General features: G+C 44.4%; 1 protein-coding gene across 5 annotated transcripts in view; it reads left to right on the top strand.

Moving 5' to 3' along the window:
- PECAM1 (platelet and endothelial cell adhesion molecule 1) overlaps positions 1 to 24,268 on the top strand; it is a 74,805-nt gene that overhangs the window by 10,983 nt on the left and 39,554 nt on the right. For 2 of the 5 annotated variants that reach the window (XM_014789165.2, XM_087441427.1), the window contains exons 1-4: positions 9,323 to 9,623; positions 9,710 to 9,736; positions 17,935 to 18,228; positions 21,776 to 22,081. In XM_014789165.2, coding sequence (XP_014644651.2) covers positions 9,590 to 9,623; positions 9,710 to 9,736; positions 17,935 to 18,228; positions 21,776 to 22,081 — 661 coding nt within the window. In that variant the 5' untranslated portion in view covers positions 9,323 to 9,589. Of the gene's footprint in view, positions 1 to 8,832; positions 8,933 to 9,322; positions 9,624 to 9,709; positions 9,737 to 17,934; positions 18,229 to 21,775; positions 22,082 to 24,268 lie in introns of those variants that run through there. The other 3 variants (XM_087441426.1, XM_087441425.1, XM_004432659.3) reach the window with 3 other exon arrangements.

Here is a 24,268-nt window from a genome sequence, read left to right as displayed (position 1 = left end):
CCAGCAGACCCGTACCCGCCCTCACGGAGCTGACAGCCCAATAGAGGAGACACGTCTCAGGGATCACACAGATAAACACAGGATTTCCAACAGTGGTAGGTGCCATGATGGAGCATACGGGGAGCTTTGAGACTGTACAGCCAGAGGCCTGCTCTAGTCTGGGAGTCTCCTTGGAGCTGGGCCTAGAGGGGAGGAGTTAGCTAGATGGGGTGAGGGGTCAGGAAGAGCTTTCTAAGCAGAGGGGAGAGCCTGACTGCAGGCTGGTGAGGCAGGGTTGGGGAGCCAGGGTTCCGGGGCTGAGAGGAGGCCAGTGTGCAAGGCAGCCTTTCCACCCACCACATCTCCTCTGTTCCTTTTCCTGCTAAAAGTCACATGCAGGACCAGTTACATAATTTGTGGGTCCAGTGCAAGATGAAAATGCAGGGCCCCTTTTTTAAAAATTATTAAGACTATCAAGGTGGTGACAGCAGGGCATTAAACCAAGTGTGGACCCTTCTGACCTGTGCAACTGCCCAGGTCACACACCTGGGAAGCTGGTCCTGGTCTCATGAATCATGTATGTGTCAGGTCAGGGACTGGATCTAAGTCTTCTGCCTAGAAAGATGCCTTACAAGCCTAGTTACTGGAGGCCTCAGAGCAAGCCATACAGGCACTGGCAGGCAGACGAGACTCTGAGAACTGGTTGATACTTCACCTTCTGGCTCTGTTTCTCCATTTGTAACAGAGGTCATGAGACCCTCTGTAGAGGGCTGCTAGTGACCCCCAAAGATATCAGGTCCTAATCTCCGGAACTTGTGAATTGTACCTTATATGGAAAAAAGATTTTTGCAGATGTGATTCAGTTAGGGATCTTGAGATGGAGAAATTATCCTGGATTGTCTGGGTGGGCCCTAAATGCAGTCATGTGTCCTTAAAAGAGAAAGGCAGAGGGAGATTTGACACACAGAGGAGAAAGCAATGAGAAGACGGAGCAGAGAGAGATTTGAAGATGCTGGCCTTGAAGATGAGAGTGTTGCAGCCACAAGCCAAGGAATGCCAGCAACCTCCAGAAACCAGAAGAGGCAAGGAACAAATTCTCCGCCAGAGCCTCTGGAGGGAGTGTGGCCCTGCTGACACCTTGAGTTTAGTCATGCTACTGATTTTGTATTTCTGCCCTCCTGAACTGTGAAAGAATAAATTTCTGTTGTTTTAAGACACCAAGTTTGGGGGAATTTGTTACAGCAGCCACAAGAAGCTAAAACACTGCCTCCTGGGATTTTTTAAAATAACAGCTTTATTGAGGTGTATTTCATATAGCATAGCATTCATTTATTTAAAGTGTACAATTCAATGGTCTTTAGTATATTCACAGAGTTGTGCAACCATTACCACACTCAACTTTAAAACGTTTTAATTACCCCTAAAAAGAAACCCCACACCCATTAGCAGTCAATTCTATTCCCCTACCTCCCCTAGTAGGAAACTACGAATCTACTTTCTGTCTCTATGAATTTGCCTATTCTGGACATTTCATATGAGTAGGATCATATGATATGTGGCCTTTTGTGTTTGGCTTCTTTCACTCGACATGATGTTTTCAAGGTTCATCCATATTGTAATGTGTATCAATACTTCATTCTTTTTATTGCCAAATAACATTCTAATGTATGGATATACCACATTTTGTTTATCCATTCATCAGTTGATGGACATTTGAGTTGTTTGTACATTTTGGCAATCATTAATAATGCTGCTATAAACATTCGCATACAGGTATTTGTGTAGACATGTTTTCATTTCTTTTGGATATATACCTAAGAATGAAATTGCTGATGGGTCATATGGTAACTCTATTTTTAAGCTTTTGAGGAACTGCCAGACTGTTTTCCAAAGTGGCTGCATCATTTTACAATCGCATCAGCGTATCAGGCTTCCAGCTTTTCCACATTCTCACCAACACTTATTATTGTCTGCCTTTTTAATTATAGCTATCCTTGTGGGTGTGAAGTGATTCACTGGGTTTCCATTTGCAATTCCCTAATGACTAATGATGTTGAGCATCTTTGCATGTGCTCGTTGGCCGTGTGTATATCATCTTTAGAGAAATGTCTATTCAAGTCCTTTGCCTATTTTTTTAAATGGTTGTCTTTTTGCTGTTGAGTCATAAGAGTTCTTTATATATTCTGGATCCTTATCAGATATATGATTTCCAAATATTTCCTCCCATTCTGTGGATTACCTTTCAGTTTCTTGATGGTGTCCTTTGCAACACAAAAGTTTTTAATTTCAATGGAGTCCAATTTATCTATTTTTTTTCTTTTGTTGCTTGTGCTTTTAAGAACAGAAAGCATGAATACCTATTGGGTGTTTCACTTCAGTACCTGGGACATGGTGGTTCTCTTGCCCCTCTTCCCAGGCCAGTGCCCAGGCAACTCAGGGCAGAAGAGGGCAGGCCCCTTGGCGCCTTGGGCTATCGTGTGGCTGATCTGCTGTCAGGGCCGACTCATCCATTAGGCCCGGGAAGCACAGTGCCAGGACCCACAATACTTTTAGGGGCCCAAGACTAAAAAAATTTTTAAATCAGAAGAATAAAAAAGAACTTTTAGGAGAAAGAAATGTTTCAATATATGTAACACTCATATATTCTTGTTTATACCAGTGCTGTTGCAAAATATAATTAAAATTTATTTTTTATGGAGGAAGGGGCCCAGGAAGACAAAAATGCATACAGCCATGAATCATAATACAATCCTGTCTGCTGTCACTGGAGGGGGACCTCCAGCAGGAGGTAGAACAGCTCTGACTCCTCCACGTGGTCCCAGCCTGCCTCCCTTTTGCCTCGCTGGCTGCCTGCCTTTGTGAGGGGCCAGACGGGGGCCATGAGGACAGCACAGGAGTGGGCATTGAATTAGGGGCTTTGAGCCCCTCCCCTTGAGCTCATTAAGACAGCTGAGTTGCCAGAGCAGCAATTCAGGCGGGGCAGCCTGGGTTCCAAACCAGACCTACAACTTTTGTTACTATTACTCTTGTGGTTTTTACTGTTATTATGTTCTGATTGTGCTCTGCTGGTTAAACATTCTTTTCAATGCTAGCTCTCATCTGATCTTCATCACAAGCCTGTGAAATGGGTAGAGTGGGCATATTATTCCCATTTTATAGGTGAGGAAAGTGAACTTCAAAACAATATGCTATTAAACTGCAGAGAAGAGACTAGAACCCCAGGCTTCTGATTTGCGCACTAGTACGTGTACATTGTCCCCTTGGGGTGACTTCCAAATCCAGTGAATGGGGGATTAGTCCTGCTCATCAACTCACCAAGGTTAATTAATTAGACCCGTGGCCACAGGCTGGGGGAAGTGGCCAATATCTTATTTCCTATCACCGTAGTCATGAAATAGGCAGGATGTCAGCCATGCCTGGTGCCGGTAGCTCTCTGACACGGCTACTGCCTGCCACCCCCACCCTGCCTCCCCCACCCCACCCCCAGCTCTCAGAAAAACAGCTTCCTGAGGTTTCTTCCAGCAGTCAGCTTTTTCATGCGGCTAATGAATTACTGTGATTCGGATTTGTGTTACTTCCCTGGTGTTTGAAAGCAGAAGCAGGTAGAAACCACTCTGTCCTCCTCTGATTCTCTGTGGCCGAGAATGGGAAGAGGGAAGCAGTACTGTGGGAGAGCTATGGTCCTGGGTGAGCTTGTCATGCCTGGTGGGAGCACCTGGGGTCTTCATTCTTGGCAATGTAGGAGTCAGTTTCTTGATTATTTACCAAGGAGCTAAAATAGTTGTAGGGAACCTTTTTTTTTTTTCTGATCAAGGAATCCACTAAGGACAAGGGGAAGGAAGGGGGAAGATATGTGAGGGCCACGCAAATATAAAAAGCCACACAATTTACTATTTTTAAAAAGGCAAAATAGAAAACATTTCATTCATACATTTTTAATTTTTTTTTTTAATTTTTTTTTTTGTGAGGAATATCAGCCCTGTGCTAACATCTGCCAATCCTCCTCTTTTTTGCTGAGGAAGACCGGCCTTGGGCTAACATCTGTGCCCATCTTCCTTCACTTTATATGGGACGCCACCGCAGCATGGCCCGACAAGCTGTGTGTAGGCGCACGCCTGGGATCCCAACCAGCAAACCCCGGGCCGCCGCAGCGGAGCACGTGCACTTAACCGCTTGCACCACCGGGCCGGCCCCCCATTTTTAAATTTTTTTTTTTTTTTGTGAGGAGATCAGCCCTGTGCTAACATCCGCCAATCCTTCTCTTTTTTTTTTTGCTGAGGAAGACGGCCCTGGGCTAACATCTGTGCCCATCTTCCTCCACTTTATATGGGACGCCACCACAGCATGGCCTGCCCAGCAGTGCGTCAGTGCGCGCCCGGGATCCGAACCAGCGAACCCCGGGCCGCCGCAGTGGAGCGCGCGCACCCAACCGCTTGCGCCACCGGGCCAGCCCCCCATTTTTAATTTTTAATAAGACATTCATACTTCACAAATAAAGAACAAGGAGAGCCAGTCCTCGTGGCCTAGCAGTTAAAGATCGGCACAGTCCGCTTCGGCAGCCGGGTTCAGTTCCCAGGCGAAGAACCACACCACTTGTCTATCAGTAGCCATGCTGTGGCAGCAGCTCACAGAGAAGAACCAGAAGAACTTACAGCTATACGCAACTATGTACTGGGGCTTTGGGGGGAAAAAAGGAAGAAAAAAGGAGGAAGATTGGCAACAGATGTTAGCTTAGGATGAATCTTCCGCCACACACAAAACAACAAAACAAAACTTTAAGGCAAAATAAAAAAAAGAGAATAAGGAGCATGATCATCTTTCCAGTGAATAAAATAAATGATGGAGGATATATGCTTTTGTTCTTATAGCATAACCAATGCATGAGAACTAGGAGGGGTTCTCATGGAAAGAGAATGAAAAGGAGACAGACAGACAGACCCATGGAGAGTGGCAGAGGGAAGCTCTCCTGTGAGGATCCTCAAATCCTGTGAAGGGCCAGCCCCACACGGACCTGGCTCCTGGGACCTCAGCACAGGTCACCTGCAGTACTGTCTGGCTGGGAAGGAACTGGTACAACAGCCATTTCAAATGATTTCCAACACCCTGAGGCACAGCTTTTATTTTAAAATTCAGTTTCTTAGTTTGATTTTTAATAGGTAATACATTCACGTGATTTAAAAACTAAAAAGGACACAAAGTTTCATAATGAAAAGTACACTGAAAACTATAAAACATTGCTGAGAGAAAGTAAAGAAGACTTTAGTAAGTGGAGAGAGATACCATGTTCATGGATCAGAATACTCAGTATTATTAAGATGTCAGTTCTCCCCAAACTGATTTATAGATTCAATGCAATTCTGATCAAAGTCGCAGAGGCTTTCTTTGGTAGAAATTGAAAAGCTGATTTTAAAGCTCATATGGAAGTGCAAAAGCCCTAGAATAGCCCAAATAACTTTGAAAAGGAAGAAAAAAGTTTGAGGACTCATACTACCTGACTTCAAGATGTATTATAAAGCTACAGAAATCAAAACATTGTGGTACTGCAGAAAGATAAACAAATAGATCAAAGGAACAGAATAAAGACTCCAGAAATAAACCTACCTATATGTAGACAGCTGATTTTCAGCAAAGGTGCAAAAGGAATTCACTGGAGAAAAGATAGTCTTTTCAACAAATGATGCTGGAACAATTGGACATACATATGCAAAAAAAAGAAAAAAAAAGAACTTTGATCCATACTTTGCATCATACACAAAAGTTAACTCAAAATAGGTAATAGATCTAAATGTAAAAACAGGGGGGAAAATCTTTGTGATCTTGGTAGGCATAGATTTCTTAGATGTGACACCAAAAGGATGATCCATAAAAGTAAAAATTGATAAATCAGATTTCATTCTTTAAAATTTAAAACTTCTGCTTATCAAAGACACCATTAAGAGGATAAAAGGACATGCCACAAAACTGGGAGAAAATATTTTCAAATCACACAATTGATAAAGGATTTGTATCCAGAATATATTTAAAAACTCTAAAAACACAATACTAAGAAAACAAACAACCTAACTAAAAATTGGGGGAAAGATTTTAGTAGACACATTAGATGGCAAATAAGCACGTGCAAATATGCTCGATATCATTAGTCACTAGGAAAATGAAAATTAAAACCAAAATAAGAAATCACTACATTCCCCACTAGAATGGCTAAAATTAGGAAGATTGACCTGCCAAGTGTTGGTGAGGACATGGAGCAACTGGAACTCTTATACATTGCTGGTGGGATTGTAAAATGGTGTAATCAAGTTCAGAAAACAGTTTGGCAGTTCCTTAAAATATTAGACGTACACCCACCATATAACTGAGGCATTCCACTCTTAGGGATTTACTCAAGAGAAATGAAAGTATGTGTCCATACAAAAGCTTGTTCATAGCAGCTCTATCTGTATTAGCTCAAAATTGGAAACAACCCAAATGTCCACAAATAGGTGAATGGACAAACTGTGGTATATTCATGCAATGGAATGCTACTCAGCAATAAAAAGGAATGAAGTATTGATTATGCTGATTAAAAGAGGATAGATAAAAAAAAAGTACACACGGTATGATTCCATTTATATAAAGTTCTAGAAATGCAAATGAACCCATAGTGACAGAAAGCAGATCAATGTTTGCATGGGGGATGGTGGGTGTGGGGAGAGGGGTGCAGGGAGGGAAAGATTGTAAAGGGACACAAGGAAACTTTTAGGGGTGAGGTATATGTTCACTTTCCTAATTGTGGTGGTTGAGTCATGAGGTATATGTATGTATACATACAAAACTTTTCTAATTGTACCTTTTAAATATGTGCAGTTTATTTATATGTCAGTTATACCTTGATAAAGCTGTTAGAATCTTCAATTTCTTAACTAAAAATTTAAAAGTTAATACAAAAGAAAGGTAATACAGTCACAATACTTAAAAACTAAAAAGTACAAAAAGGTTTATAGCGAAAAGTTCCCAGCTGCCCAGTTTCCACCACCCATCCCCCTCCACCACAGATATGAGGAATCATTTGCATTGCCATAGACTTTCCAAAAGTTAATGTTTACCTTTATTGACCATAAAATATCCTAGTCAATAGTAAATAGCCAGTTAAACAAAGGTTTACATACCCTTAGAGAGTCAGTTAATCCCTAGGAGAGCCTGCTAGTCAATGCCCAGCACTGAAAGAATACTTTGTAATCCTTTTTGCCTATTTCCAAATTTCAGACACTTTTTCTTTTTCTTTCTTTCTCTCTCTCTTTTTTTTTGCTGAGGAAGATTCGGCCTGAGCTAACATCTGTTGCAAATCCTCCTCTTTTTGCTTGAGGAAGATTTGCCCTGAACTAACATCTGTGCCAGTCTTCCTCTATTTTGTAAGTGGGTTGCCGCCACAGCGTGGCTGCCAACAAGTGGTGTGGTTCCAAGCCCAGGAACCAAATGCAGGCTGCCAAAGCGGAGCACACTGAACTTAACCACTAGGCCACGGGGCTGACCCTCAGATACTTTTTCTTATATTATGTTATCTATCTGTTTTTTTGCCCATTTTTCTATTGTATTGTTGATCTTTTTTTCTTGGTTTCTGAGAGCTCTTTACATATTAGAGAGGTTAACTCTTTGTCTATGATGTGAGTTGTACATATTTTTTTCTGGTTTGTAGTTTTTCTCTTGACTGAACTTTTTTTTTTTTGCAAAACAGAACTTTTTTCATGGAGTATAATTTATCAATCTTTTATTTTATGACTTCTGGATTTTAAGTCATAGTTTTAAACCAGCCTTTGCCATTCCAAGGTCATGAGGAATTTTATCATGTTTTCTTCTAGAACTTTTATGGTTTCATTTGTACCTTCAGAAGGGTGGTCCATTTAGGATTTATTCTTGTGCCTGGTGTAAGTTGTGGGATATAGTTTTTCTTTTAAAACATTAACACTTATTTTTGAAATAAAGCTTTGTTTTTTGCTGGTGTTCTAAAAGTATTAGCATTGTGTATGAAACAATGACTAATTTTTAGAAGTTTACTTTGGAACTTAGGGGCATGGGGTGGGACGTTTATCACTATTGCTTGAATGTCATTTTGTGCAACAAAATTGCTTACTCTACGGTAAGTAAAAGACACCTTTGAAGCCAACATTTATTTTATTACTCATGATGTTTCCTTTTTTTCCTGCCAAATCAAAATTTGGTAGATGGGTGGGGGTAATCTCCTGTAGGTTGCCAAAGAAGACGGTTTGCAGTGGAGAATGGAAAACACAAAACAACAAAAACAACAAAAGTAAATAACACAATAGAAAAAAATTCCTTTAGGCATGCATTGTTCTTTAACAGCTCTTATCAAAACTTTGATTGAACCACAGATTAGAGAGAGGAATTGTTCTCTAACTGGAAGCCATCACTTCTTGGTACTTGCCCTGAGGCAGAGAAGTCTTTGATTTCTATTGTCTCAGTTCAAATATGACTTAGCTTTACCACGAGGCAGTGTGAGAGGGTAGCATTTCAGAAACAACCTGGCATCCTGACCTCAAGGCAGTGATAATCGAATTCAGACAACACAGTTAACTTGTCTTCTCTCACACAGACAGTCATCCATTCTACTACTGTGTTTTGATCTACTAGGTACCAGACACTGTCCCTGCCAGCAGTCCACTTGGGGGAAGACTGTAGACAGTGTTTGATGCGGGGAAGACTAGGGAGGTGAGGGGGCACAGAGGAAGGGCAGCTCAGTGTGGGGAAGACAGGGGAGAATTCTGGAAGAGTTGATGCCTAAACAGATTTATGATGAATGGGTACAAATTAGCAAGATAGAAGAGGGGTAGGGTACTCCAGGCAGGGGAACAGCATTGGCAAAGGCACAGACATGTGAGGTGTTCTGGGAACTATAAATTCTAGCAACCAGAATGTAGGGCTAAGGAAGGAAGCTGTGAGAGATCAGGCTGGAGAGGTAAGCAAGGGCTGGATCGTGGAGGATTGTAAACTAACTTTTCTCTGGGAGGCACTGGAGAGCCATTACAAGGTCTCCCTGCTGAACCTGCAATTTTCTGGAAAAGTCAGTGCTGTCCCTTGGCCTTGCCAGGCAAGTCAGGAGGTCCAGATTTATGCTGTGTGGAAAGAGCCTCCTTGAGGAGCCACAGGAATAGCAGAGTGTCCAAGGAGGGAAGCCCTTTGGGTGGAGGGGGAGAGGAGCCCTCTCACCCTGCCGTGAGAAGGGGCCGCCAAACTCAGTCGAGACAGAGGGAGGGTCAGGAGTGCTGATGTAAATGTCACTTGTATCTTTTTTTCCCTAAAAAAATTAAACAAAGCAGCTGCATTCAGCGGCCTCTCAGGAAGGCCAGTCATTTCCTGAGGAGATAACAGGCTGGCCCAGGCATTGTTCCCAGTTTCCAGCAATGGCTGCCATTACCTGACCAGTGCCACAGCCAGTCTCTCTGCGGCGCCGGGAGAAGTCACCAGCGTGGTCTCTCTGCTTTTCACAGAGCAGGTCTCTCATCTGTGGCGTGTGGGGAGTGTCTTCTGCCCCAGGGGCATGGCCCGAAGGCGGCACTAACTGTGTGAAGTCCTTGCTCTCAGGATACAGCCGGGGTGGGCCCAAGAGGGCAAGATGTGGCTCGGCGTCCTGCTGACATTTCTGCTCTGTGAGTTTTTATTCCCTTCTCACATCACTTAAACTTCGTGAGAATTGAAGCGAATGAAATCAACATATTTCTTCTGTCTTTTCCAGGTTCAAGTCTTGAGGGTCAAGAAAACTGTAAGTTGTAAAGTTTCTACCTCGTTTCATTGTGTCTTTCAGTCATTCTTAAAACTTGTGTCCGATTGCTTGGGTTTCATGTTTATAACAATTGAGAAAAATATTCCAATTTAGAGCTAAAGTTTATTCCTTTCTGGCATTTTTAGAAGGTTTTAGAACAAAACACTTATTCTAAGCCAAGTTCTAATTAGCATGTTCTAGAAGTAGCATACATTTTCTGGATCCTACTGAACTGCTATTTGTTAGGACTGGGGAAGTGATAAAAAAGTGACTGACTCCATAACTTGTTTTTTGTTGTTCTACCGTAAATTTCTTGATTTCATATTCTATCCCGTCCCTAATTGTTTTTATTCACAAATGAGATAGAATCAATTTGTTAGATTCATGAAGACAGAACACAGCTTAAATTGTTGTTATGACTTTATTTCTCCTAAATGATCTAAAACAGATATTGGATTTCATTTCCCATCCACCCATGAGGCTATGATTATACCTACAGTATTTTGTGCTGGTGCACAGGAAGGGGGGCTTCTGCCTATCTTTGAAGTCTGGTTTATCATCCACTTTAGAGCTAATTTTGAATCTTTAAGATAAGCGGGGTTTTTTTTGCTTCATCTGGAACCCTGTGAAGGAGGGGTCTCGGCTGGATCTGAGGGCTGAACGGAGGGAGATCCCACAGATCAGGATCTCCTTATCAGGTCACTTCCGTTGGCAAAGAATGGGGGTGACTGGGTTGCAGACAGTTGTACAGCTCTTTGGAGATGATGTACACAGACGATGCTCGTTTGTCGAACCAAGGCTCAGAGCAGTGGCTCCAGATGGGGAGGGCTAGTGTGGCTACTAGCAAAGCTGGTCTGCGCATCTCCTGCTTGACTGTCCATGTGCTTTGGGGGGCATTTGATCCCCATAGCAACCCATGGAGGCGGGATATCCCTTGTCTTCATAATCATCCTAATTGACTGATGAGGTCTCTGCACCTCAGAGAAATAACCAACTTGTCCATAGGAGAGACAGTTAGCAGGGCATGGGCACTAGAACCTCCACTGTCCAAAACCTGACTGTCTGTCTGGAGCCATAGGCCTGACTCAAATCTTTAAAGCTTTTACTTTGCCTCCTTGAGCCTTTTTCTCAATCTGTAAAAGGGGAATGATAAGAGAATGGATCATAGAGTCAGTGTGAGGATGAGAGATTGGATAAAAGGAGGTGACTTGCCTGCCCTGTATGCAGTGATTAATACTGCCTGGTCCTAGCCCACCTTTGCAATCACACTTCCTGCACAAACCCCCTCTCCGTCTGCCCCTGCCCACAAGCTCTTGTCCCGACCGCGCCCTGCCAACACCCATGGTTCTGGGCCTCTGTGTCTCTTGCTCAGGGCATCCTGTTTCCCAGGACCTCCTTTCTCTCACATCTCCTTCCCCACCTCCCTTTCCAGGGTTGCTAGGGAAAGTTCTTCGAACCTTCAGGGACACAACCTCAGGACTGCAGGACTTAGAGCAGGGAGACTCCCATTGCTTCCTCAGGCCTCCACCATGTTTTACACTTGAGGAAACTCAGGCTCAGAGGCCATAAGGTACTTGTGCATGGTCAACACTGGGTGTTAGCACAGTGGGGCTAGGACCCAGGTCTCTCATGCCTTAGGCCACCCAAGACCATGCTGACGTGTTTGACACACCTGACCCGCCAGCTTGCTCCCTGCTGCCTGCTCTCTGCGGTTGAGGTCCTTGGTCACCCTTGGCCCTTTCCCCCCTTTGATCTCAGGCCCCCACCCACCCCCTGGCTGCCTGCCGCAGGAGATGACCTCAGCTCCATCTTCACCTAGAAAACAGTGCTGTCTGGAGGGAACTCCCTCAGCCGCCTGCCTCGCCCTGGCTGCAGGCTTATCTGCCTCCCCACCCATCCTCCCAGCTTCCCTCCTGCCTTCAGAGGAGACATCTGCCTCCGTGGCCGGCCAGGGCCAGTCTGTTCACTTTGGCTCTGAGCCCATCCTTCACTTCACGCCCCCAGATTTCACGCTATCATTTATTCAGCCCCCCACCACACTTTTGTTACCTCTATCCCCCACTTCTGGCTCTTTTCCTTCAGTCTACAAACCCGATTGGTAGCTCTTATTTTTTTAGGAAAAAGAAAAATCACAAACAACCCACCCCCCTCCATTAGTCTTGTGTCCTCCTATCTATCCACTTCCTTTCTCAGTCAGACTTCTCCCAAGGCTGGTTTATAATCGCTGTCTCTGCTTCCTCACCTCTCAGTCACCCCTTACTCAGCAGTCTGGCCTTGGCCCTCATCCTCCCTGCCATTGAAATCCTCTCACCAAAGGGTCACCAAGGACCTCCTGATGCCAAATGCCATGAACACTTCTAGCCCTTAGCTTTCTGGACCCCTGTGCTGCCTTTGCATGAAGCCTCCTTCCTTGGCTTTCTAGACCCTCTTCCCTGTGTTCTCCTACCTCTCTGGCAAACCCTCCTCCTTTTCACTCAAGGAAGACTTGGACTTGGGACTTTCCCGGGGTCTGAGCTCAGTCCCCTGGTCTCTGCAGGCTCCACGGTCTTCTCCTCTCTGGAGCTCCACCCTCATCTCTATGCCTCCACATAGCCCTCTTGTCTAATCGAGCCCTGGCCTCTCCTCTGAGTGTCATACGCGGCCAATGGGTGACATCTCTTAGTCATCCCCCAGACCCCTCAAAGCCAGCTGCACCACCGTGACTTTGTGTCTGCTCTTACCTTTTTCTGGTATTCCCTACTTCAATCGGTGGCACCCATAGACTCCTGGACACCCAATCCAGGAACCTTACCTTTCACTTTTTGCCTCAACCCCCATATCCAATCAAACAAGTCTTTTTTTGTTGTTGTAATAAAATATATGTAATGTAAAATTTTATTATGAATGACATTTAGTACGTTCATAATGTTGTGCAAACATCACCACTGTCTAGTTCCAGAACATTTTGATCACTCCAAAAAATAAGTCCTTTTGTGTCCACTAAATATTTTTCAAGTCCACTCCTTCCTTCATTCCCACTGTGCTGGCCTCATCAGCTTTCACCTGAACCCTCGTCCAGGCTGTTTACAGGCCTCTGGTCTCTCCCTCCAGCCCACAGTGATCTTCCTAAAACCCCAGTGTCATCCTGTAGCCCCTCCTGAAGACCTTCAGAACAGGACCCAGCTTGTCAGCAGAGTGGGCAAGGCCCTCTCTTCTGGTACCTCCTGCCTGGCCCACTTGGCCCTCCAGCCCCACACTCTGGTTTCTGTAACTGCCTGGGCCCAGTAGCATTGATTTCTTATGTGCCTGTGCCCTGGTACATACTGTTCTGACAGAGCACCCTGCTGCCCATTCTTGGCCTGGTCCAAGGCTCGGTTCAGGGGTCATTTCCTTTAGATTTTTCTTGGCCTCTCCAGGACGGCCCTTCCTCTTGGTGCTTACATCAGCATACTCCAGCTATCTGCGTCCCCGCCAGCCTGCACAGTCTAGGACAGCAGGGATGATTTCTTATTCACTATGTAAGCCCAGCACAGGTGCTTGATAAATGTCGCATTGAAGGAGACTCCAACTGACCTTGAGGGTGCTTGAGATTCAGATGAGATGGGTCAGCACGCTCTATGCTGAGCACTGAAGTTCTTCAGGGACTCCATGCTTCTTGGCTCCCTGTAACTTTCCTGACGATGGTGGATGGCCCCTCCTTGTCCCCCGCAACCTTTCTTCCTGAGTCATTTCCCAGTTGAGAGCCAAGAGGCTGGCTGAGTCATGATGCCTCGTCTTCCCAGGGAGCGTCAGCATCCGCTGCCTGGTGGCTTGAGGTAGAGGGAAGCAGGCCCCTTCGTTTTAGGGTTTGGGGATTTGGCACTGTGGTCCTTGGGTGCCTTATCTGTGCTGTGGTGACTTTGTTACTTTGGATCCTCCTCCATCAGACTTCATCCCTCCAGGTTCAAAAGATCGGACATTTTGGGCTGTTCCACAACCCTTTCTTTCCATCACAACAGTTCTGAGCCTTTTGGGTTCCATAAGGAAAGCTGTGGATTCTTTCTTCAGAAAAATGCACACTTGCATATAACTGGAGGTGGTTCATGGGCCCCCTAACACCCATCCATGAACCTCTAGGGGGATCAGGTAGCCCAGGTTGTGAACAATCACTCTGTTGTGTAAATAGTGAGACCTACACACAATAATCCGGTTTGGCTGTTCCTGGACAGTTTATTCACAAACAAGATAATGTTTTCTGTATTATCTTAGTCATCAGGCAGAGATTTTTGAAGATTGGTTGGGTAGTGTATCTGTTAGCTATTGCTGCTTAACAAAATGCCCCAAAACTTAGTGGCTTTACACAACAATTTATTATCTCACACAGTTTCTGAGGATCAGGAATCTGGGAGCAGCCAGTTGGGTGATTCTGGCTCAAGTCTGTCAGGAGATTGGAGATAAAATGGTGGTCAGGGTTACAATTATCTGAAGGCTTGTCTGAGGCTGGGGTATCTGCTTTTAAGCTCACTCATGTGGCTGTTCCTCGCCATGTGGGCCTCTCCATAGGGATGCTCATGACATAGCAGCTGGCTTTGCTCAGGATGAGTGATTCCAGAACAGGGAAGAGTGACCAAAACGAAAGTTGCAATGTCTTTTGTATCCTAATCTCAGAAGTAACATATCAGCACTTCTGCAGTATTTTGTTGGTCACAAGACCAACCCTGGTATGATGCGAGAGAGGACCACATGCAGGTGTGAATACCAGAAGGCAAGGCTGATTGGGGCCATCTTGAATGCTGGCTACCGCGAGGGTGGTGGTGGAGGTATAGAGGTGCTGGAGGTGGTGAGAAAAGCTACACTGCTGTTTGGGTTGCATCAAGTCAATGAGGTTTTGGGTTAAGTTGAAGAGCTGGGATTCATATCTTGATAAATTTTATAAAATACCTTCTCTTTTACCATCCTGCCCTCCTTTCTTCTCCTTTGTCTGTTCCAGCTGGCCATGGGAATCCTACCAGTGTATCGGTTGAGTTAATTTATTAAACTGATGTGTTTCCGAGTTGCTTAGAGAAACAAGATGGCAGAAGTGCCCCACGCTAGCGGATATCATCCTCTCTAAAAATCACCACCTGATGCTTTAGCCATGTTTGCTTTAAAATTGTTAAAAAGTGGTTGGGATCCTATAAAAACGAAATGAACTAGGCCCGATCAGTAGGAGACCCAGGCAGGGATGGTGCTGGGGCTGGAAGGCCTGGAGTAGGGAAGAATTGTGAAATGCAGACTGTGAGCTCCAGGCAGGCAGAAACTGTGCCAGTCTCATTCTTCTCTGAACCCCCAGTACTGGGTGCAGTGCCTGGCACAGAGAAGCCCCCTTAAATGTCTGCTGAATGAATGGTGCTAAGGAAGAGGGAAGGGAATGTCAACCAGGACCAGGCTTGGGCAGTGCATACTCTGCCCCTTCAGTGCTCTCAGCCACCTTGCTTCAGTCATTGTTCAAGATTAAAATACCAGGGAAGGCAGGTATTAGTGTTTCCATTTTATAGGAGGAGAAGTTGTAGCCCAGGTGGGTTAAATTACCCCCCACCTCACCAAGCCTTACTGAAGGCTGTGGGATCGGGGCCTTGGCCCCAGGTGTGCCTGACTTGCCTTCTTCCTGTACCCAGCTCTGTGTCCCAGTCTGGGGCATAACCAGCCATGGGTGTGCATTTCATTCAGGATGATGACAGTAAAGTAGCCCAACACAGTGGGATGACCAACACTGGGAGTCTGGGAAGTCTCTATACTTAACCTGGGAAATTAAAAAATGGCTTTCTTTGAAAAACTCCACTAGAAATATGGAGTTAAGATAGAGCTTTGGAGACTTCAAGACTCAAGAGTTAGTTTTATATCTGTGACTGACAGAATCTAGCTGACATCTTATCTGTGCTCCAACTGCTTAGACGTGGGTTCCCATTTACACTTACTATTATTATGTCCATTGTATGGATAAGAAAATTGAGGCTCAGAGAAGCTCAGTAACTTGCCAAAAGCCATGCAGTTTGTGAGCAGAGGTGGGATTTGGCCCAGGCAGTCTGGCTCTGCTCTTATCTTCTGCTCTCTACTGTCTCCTGATAGAATCACTGCACTAAAAGCATGGCTTACAATGAAGGAGGAGGTACTGAAGGGGCAGTGAGACCTGCCTGTCCCCACCAGGGAAGGGACCATGTTAATTGATGAGAAACTAAATATGGTCCAAAGAAACTTCTGTCTGAGAGTTCACCCAGCAGGCTCCTCAGACCAGGAGCTAATAAGGAACAGAGAAAGACAGAAAAGGGAGTTCTAAAGATGAATACTGCGGGAAATAACCTGAATTTAAACAATTGCCTTGTTTCATCTCAGGCACTGATCAGATGCCATTTTTGTTAAATTAATTACTCAGAAGAAAGGGACAGGTGTGGACTATTGTACTGATTTTAAAACCTGAGATATGTCATAAAAGAATTAAGTTCTAAATGTTCAAAAAAAGGTTTGACTTTATTAAGAGAGAGGGAAAGAAAGACAATTTTTATCAGTATCTCTGGCCAGCTAGCTAGCTATACCTTTTCTTGTTTGAAAAATGATTTGGAATCACTTATAAAAATTATGTATTGTTGTTTGAAAGGCTGAGCCACCTGATTTTAAGGTTGTGGACCTTAGATACATTTTCCCCAAAATTCGTCACATATCGTCCATTCTTGCTAGCCATATACTGATCACAAAGATGTTCGAGAGTTTTTTTATAACAGGAATTTGGAGAGTGAATATTTTATAGCACTGATTAAGCCCAGATCCATGTGCTTGAATAATAAACCTAGGGAAGGTAGGGCTAAGGTGCTCTGAGATATTTCAAGAAGCATAACTGGAATCCCAGGTAGGATGCAGAAAGACCTATGGGCAGGACCAAGAGGATCCTCAAAACAGACCTGCTCTTGTCTGCAAGGAATCGTGGCCCGAAGTCCTGACTAATGAACATGGTCCAGAACCTTCTAGCCTGAAAAATTTTCAGAGCAGTGGCCCACCACCAACCAACCAGCAGACAAAATACTTTTAAATAGCCAGAGAGCATCTAGTTTTAAGCAATTTATCTTCTCATCAGCCCGCCACTGTAAATAAGTCTCAAAATGTGATCTCTAGTCAGCTGAATTCTGTTAACAGCCTATGGTTGCTGGACATAAGCCAATTAAATGCTGGAGGACATGGGCTAGAAATGATGCATTTGGCTGGTTGATCCGGGACCTGGTTTCTGGCAGAGATCAGATAGCTAGTTGGGCATTGTGGCTGCTCTGGGTGCTTGGCCAGAGATTCCTCCCTCTCATCGGTAGTGCTCTTTGCTTCTCAGTGGCAGATGGGGATGGGGACTGCAAGTGGCTGCCATGGAAGTGGTTTCTTTTTTTTCTTTTGGTGAGAAAGATTGGCCCTGAGCTAACACCTGTTGCCAACCTTCTTCTGTTTTTTGCACGTGGGATGCCGCCACAGCGTGGCTTGATGAGCAGTGTGTAGGTCGACACCCAGGATCCGAACCTGCAAACCCTGGGCCGCCAAAGCAGAGCACATGAACGTAACCACTGTGCCACCGGGCTGGTCCCTCAGAAGTGGTTTCAAATTCTCACCCATCTAGTGAGAATTCTGAGTTTATCAGATAGAAAACACCAGCTGGGACTGTGCTAATTTTGTCACGCCTGGGTGGGGAAGGAAAGTTCCTGGGCGTGACCACCCAATTTCAGAATGGTGGTAGCCATCATTTATTAAGCAATTACCGTGTGCCAGTCACTGTACTGGGTGCTTTCCTGCTCCTTGCCGGTAAGTCTTGCAACAACCTACTAAGTAGGTATTATTCCCCATCTTACAGATGAGCTGAACTTAGAGAGGTTAATCGCCCAAGGTCGCACAGAAAGTGATGAGCCAGGACTTGAACGCTTGTCTGCCTAAATCCTATGGTCCCTCTAGGGGCTATGATACGGCAGCTCACAGGCTGGACATGTTTTATTTGGACACACTCTGAAGGCCTCCACCTTTCTTGGTGGGAATAAGAACAACTTAGTACCAACTGCTTCATGCTTGACCCACCACACACAGTTGTTACCCACCTGGCCCCTGTAGGCATTTGAGACCCCTGAACACTATACTGCGCAGGATGTGATAATACCAATCCAACGTGGTGAAGGTCACCAGGACAATGTTGTTTCTAAGATAACAGGTGTGTCTGTCCTCCTTCCCTTGGCATTTAGCTTTCACCATCAACAGCATCCACATGGAGATCCTGCCGAGCCTGGAGGTGCAAAACGGGGAGAACCTGACCCTGCAGTGCATCGTGGATGTCAGCACCACCTCGCAAGTCAAGCCTCAGCACTGGGTGCTGTTCTATAAGGATGATGTGCTATTTCACAACATCTCCTCCAGGGAGAACACAGAGAGTTATTTTATTCCCCAAGCCCGGGTCTATGACGCAGGGACCTACAAATGCACTGTGATTCTGAACAACAAGCAGAAAACCACTTTGGAGTACCAGGTGTTGGTAAAAGGTGAGTCCCTGGAATTGAACACAGCTCAAGCAGATGAAGCATAACACATGCAGCAGCAAGAATAGTAATTGAGTGAATAGTAACACTGGACCTACCTGCCTGTCCATCACCCTTCTCACTCATCTGCCTGGCGTTTTCCTAACCTGAAAACATCGGCACTAGACATGCTCCCGGTATGCCAGGCTATTTCTCTTCTCATTGCCTTTGCACGTGCTATTCTTTATCCCAGGAATACCCTTCTTCCTCTTGTCTCTCTGTGAACTATTCTCTCTCTTACAGTACTCGACTCAATGATCTCTTATCTGACACTCTCCCAAACAAGATTAATCTTCTTCAGAGTCTCAGTGCTTACAGCTCTTATGCTCTCTCTACGTTCAATGGTATTTGTATAAAGGCCATAGGGCTGAGTGTTGACATTGGATTCTGCAGTCCCTGTGCATGGATTCCAATCGGACAAGTCTCTTAACCTCTCTAAACTTTAACATTCTCATCAGTGAAATGAAAATAATAACAATACCCAGCTCAGGGAGTTATTGAAAGGATAAAAAGATATGGTGTAGGGTAAAGTGCTTAGCATAATTTCCAACACATAATGAGTTCCCAGTAATGGCAGCTACTATTTCACTCAATATTACAACTGTTTCTTACACGTCTATCTGCTCTTCTGAACTGTGAGATCGTGAGGAAAGAGATGGTGTTTGATCTATTTTTGTATCTCAAAGAATCTGGCTCATAGTAGGCACTCAATAAATGATTGTGGAATAAATTAAACATGAAAAGGGCAAGTAGAAATGGATAGGGATCGAGAAACAGGAGAAAAATCATTGTGGGAAATTTAGGTTCATAGACACAGAGTTCCTTTCATTCATTCATTGATTTACTCCCTCAAGAAGCCTATCCCAAGGCTGCAAGTCAGGAAAAACTAGTGCTGGACATGAAAATGCATCAGGCAGGTCCCAGCAATGGAGGCAGTTACAGTCTGGTGGGAGAGACATTTAAACAAATAATTACAGCCTAACAGTCATATGATCTGAATGCCTTGGGAGCACAAAGATAGGAGTAAACAATTCTGCCTAGAGAAGTTAAGGATGGCTTCCTGGAGGAAGGGACGTTGGGTCCAGATACAGAAGGTCATGTAGGAGTTTGCTTGACGGAGAAGTGGGGCAGGGCGGAGAAATAGAACGTAGCATAAGAGTGAGAGCGCAGAGGCTGAGAACCAGAGGTTAGTAACCAGGCAGAGAGCCCCTCGGTCAAATTCCCCAACCTCTTGGAGTCTTCATTTCCTGAATCGAAAATAGAGATAACTAGGCAACTACGTGTGTCCTTGCAGGTTGTTTTTTGCAGGGATTAAATAGGATAGTGAATGAAGCATATTCAGTAACCAAGTGTTGAATGAATGGCCCATCATGTGCGAGGTGCTGGGCAAGGCCATCCTGAGGAAAAAATAACACTTGTAAACAAATAGGAAGCAGGAAGAACCAGTGGGCAAATGTTCCAGGGCATTTTCCTTTCATAAGTATACAATCTCTGACCACTTTCTTGTCAGTCTTTGAGGCCCACACGGGAGAATGTGACTGCATCATCCTCTAGGCCAATTCCTCCGTGAGTGTCCTGTGGAAAACCCCGGGGGCACGGCTCGCCAGGCGTCCATTTGTGTCACCAGGGGTAACAGCCACAGGGATGCAGACCAGCCCTTCTCCATCTGCATTGAGGACAGGGGAGGAACCAGTGGGCCTTGGCATTTACATTAGCGATGAGGAAAGATTGGCAGGCCAAGGATTTTGGGAGATGTGTGTTGAAAAGAAATGTGCTGGCAGGCTTTTGAAACTTAGGATAATTTTTCTTAAAACTTGGATGATTTAATGGACAGAGTTAGTGAATTCAGCCCTGTGCTTCCTTGACAGCTGCTGCCATAAATGTCATTTCTGCATTTTTGTGCTCACTTTTGTCATCAGAACATTCATTCAGACTATTATTACTTCCAGTAATAAGAACTACTAGTTTGTAGGTCCTCATGAGATAAACAGTTATAAGTGTTCTACACATGTTTCATTTAACCCCTGCAATAGGAGGTAAACAGGGTTCCTTCTATTTACAAGTGCGGACACTGGGCTCAGAGGTTGAGTGGCATGCTTATGTCTCCTAGTTCATCAAAGGTAAAGCCAGAGTTAGAACCAAGATCAATTTGACTGCAAAGTTAGCCTCTCTAACTCTTGATTATTATGATAGGTCTTTGAGGCAGACAAAACGCCATTCATTCAACATTCATTGAGTCCCTACTCTGACCCAGGCCAAGGACCTAAGGATGAGTGAGACGTGATCTCTTCCCTTGGAGAGCTCAGCGTGAAGCAGAGCAACACCTTCACAAACACCTGCCACCACAGGTGACAATAATGGTATGAATACACTTTATGTCCATGACCCCATGTGATGACTTCCCAAGATCTCCTTCCCAAGATGACAGCCCTCCATCTCTGAACTGGGTAGGTCAAAAAAAAAAGATTCATAAGAGTCATAAATGACTGGGTGAGGTGGCACACCCAGGAAGAGGCAGGTTTAGGATGCAGGCAAGTCTGCCTGACTCTAAGATAGAGGTCATGACCACCAAACGACGGGGCCTGGACAGGACATCTAATCTCAGCCAGGCTCTCCCAGCTCCCCCTAATCTGACCCTGGCTTACCACCGAGTGTACCTCCCCACCCACTCCTTTCTGCCTTAGATGGCTTTCCTGAAAAGCCACTCACTCCTTGGCACAAGCAATTCCCCATGCACATGTGCACCCTGAAATGCTTGTCCTTAGCCCCTGTCCCACCTCATCTGTCCAGATAGCACCGTTCCTCCAAGATTTCTCTCAGGTCTTGCTCCTCTCTAGAAACTTCTCTGATCCCCCAGGCAAAGAGGGCCTCCTCTTTCCCAGACTGCTCCATCACTCATTGTCTCTGCAACACACTCTGACGCTTGGTTATTTTCAACTTTGCTTTTTGAACTGGGAGGCCACGCGTCCTTCCTCTCTCCCGCCCCTTCACCCCCACCCCAACCTCTGGCTTTAGAATCAGACAGACCTGAAGTCAAATCTTGGCTCTGGTCTCGATGGCTATGAACTTTTGCGTGAGCCTTGAACCTCTCTGAGCTCCACCTTCTTCACCTGTAAATTGGGCATAATTTTATCTTTAATGCCCACCCAGGAGATTTATTATGAGAATTACATGGGGTCATGGATATAAAGTCAATCCTAGCTTGTGGTTGGCATTCAATAAATTATAACAACACAGTAACACTAAAAAATACCGGCTGTTTTGTTTTGTTTTAGCTGTATGAGTTGGGAAGACTTGTCTTCCCAATGGGATTATAAATGTTGAAAGCACCAATCACATCTTAAACATATTTTATATTTTTCAAAGTAGCTGGTACAGTGCTGGGCACATACGTGCTCAATAATTACCTGGTAGGTAGCAGTGGGTGTTCTGGGAACCACAATGACTCCACTGAGGGAGGCTTGTGCTGCTAGATCCAACTGATAGTAATGAACTTTCTCTTCTCTTAAAGGAGTGCCGAGTCCCAGGGTCATGCTTGACAAGAAGGAGGCAATAGAAGGCGGGATCGTGACGGTCAATTGTTCTGTCCCGGAGGAAAGGCCCCCAATACATTTCACCATTGAAAAACACGAACTAAATACAAAGGGTGTCAGGCAAAAAAAAGAAAAAACTTCTCAGAACCAGAATTTTGTGACGCTAAAATTCACAATTGAGGAACAAGACCGTGTTATATCATTCCATTGTCAAGCAAGCATCATTTCTAGGACCAATGTGGAGACCTCTGAATCCAGCAAGAGTGAACTGGTCACTGTGACAGGTCAGAGGCCTGCTCTTCTCTTTCTCATTCTTTCTGGTTTGTTTGTTTGGTATGGGGAGAAAGAGCGCAGGATTGGAAAGGGGCTGGGAACTTCTGGCTAGGCTGCTGTTCTCAAGACTGTTCTTTTTTTTTTTTAAAGATTTTATTTATTTACCTTTTCCCCCCAAAGCCCCAGTAGATAGTTGTATGTCATAGCTGCACAACCTTCTAATTGCTGTATGTGGAACGTGGCCTCAGCATGGCCAGAGAAGTGGTGCGTTGGTGCGCGCCCAGGATCTGAACCTGGGCCTCCAGCAGTGGAGCACACGCACTTAACTGCTAAGCCACGGGGCCGGCCCAAGACTGTTCTTAATCATTTAATACGTTTTCAAACTTTTTGACTGTGACACAGTTTAAAAAATATATATATTTATAAATTTCCCTAACAAAAGTTCACAAACAATACTTAACCTTAATATATGACGCATTTTGCTATTTTTTATTCTATTTCGGTTTTTTAAACCACTGGCCACGACTCACTGAAGTTATGCATTGTGTGACCTGCAGTTTGGAAACCACAGCTTTAAGCCACTGTGGGTCAGGTATCAGGAAGTGGGGTCTAGGGGGGATCGGGAGGGAACAGGTGCCAGTTCCTCAGCCTTTGCCTCCAACATTTGATGAGGAACTCTCCTCTTCTCCCTACCTCCCCATCACCAAGACGTTGGACAAATAGGAAATAAATGAAGTGACCTGGGAAATGCTCTTAGTAGAGAAAGGCAACAGCAGAGGGAAGCCTGGGTATGAGCATCCAGGACAAACAGCTCCAGGGCAAGTAACCAGCAGCTCCCGGTGACCTGTGGGGGAAGGACTTGTGAAGCAGGGGAGAGCTGGGGGAAGGCACACTCTGATGCAGATAGCCTCAAATATTTCAAAGTAGGAGCCCTAAAGTTTGTCATAAATGATCCTCTGCTTTGGGCACCTTATTCACCTGCCCATTGTGTATGTATATATGTATACATATAGATACATTATAATGTTATGTATACAGAATAATTTTCTGATTATAATACATGATGTGGGCTAAATTTTCAGAAAATATGATATGATATAAAGTGACAATCATTTATGGTACCACTACTCAGAGAAAACCGCTTGTATGTTCCTCTAGACTTATTCTGCTTCTACGTTCATACACACACCCAGAGTTTTTGCTTGGTTTTCTTTGTTTTTGCAAAAAATAGGACCTATCAGGGGCCGGCCCCATGGCCTAGTGATTAAGTTAGGCATGCTCCGCTTTGGCGGCCTGGGTTTGGTTTCGGGACACAGACAGACCTAGACCACTCATTGGCGGCTATGTTGTGGCAGTGACCCACATACAAAATAGAGGAAGATTGGCACAGATGTTAGCTCAGGGGAAATCTTCCTCAAGCAAAAAGAGGAAGATCGGCAACAGATATTAGCTCAGGGCAAATCTTCCTCAGCAAAAAAAAATAGGACCTATCAAACATATTATTTTATAACTTTTTTTTAACTTAACAATATGTTATGAACTTTCATCTGTATCGAGAAATGTAGATCTACATCATTTTAGTGGCAACTCAGAATTCTATTATAGGGATGTCCTGTAATTTATTTACTTCATTTTCTATCAATGGACATCTAAGTATTTTCCCAGTTTTTCTATTAAGACAATCTTGCAATGGACATACTTATACTTATAACTTCTGTACTTTTGTGAGTACTTTATGATTATTATTTATGGCATTGATTCCTAGCAGTCAAAATGTTGATTCAAATGTTTTGTGCATTTTCAACATTGATAGGTATTGCCAAAGAGCTCCTCAAAATGGCTGAACATTTCCAACAAAAGTGATGGTAGTATTTATTTTCCCACATCCTTACCAACACAGAGTATTATCAATGTTTTATTATTTTTGTCAATCTAATTGAGGCACAATGATACATCATTGTTGTGATTTTTACTTCTTTGGTCTTTAGTGAGGTTGAGAATATTCTTTATGTTTATTGGCCTATTACATTTTTCCCCCATAAACTGCCCATAATACACTTTGCCCATTTTTACTGCTTCTGATTGATCCGTGTGAGCCCTTTATAAAGTAAAGGAATTAGCTCTTTGTCAGGTACTATGCAAATATTTCCCCCAGTTTGTCATTTGTCTTTATTTTATGATACTTTTTCCATGCAGAA

This window comes from Ceratotherium simum, chromosome 16 (genome assembly GCF_057802395.1).
Source record: "Ceratotherium simum simum isolate JZ-2026a chromosome 16, ASM5780239v1, whole genome shotgun sequence".
Lineage (NCBI taxonomy): Eukaryota > Metazoa > Chordata > Mammalia > Perissodactyla > Rhinocerotidae > Ceratotherium > Ceratotherium simum.
This window is presented reverse-complemented; position numbering and strand designations above follow the sequence as displayed.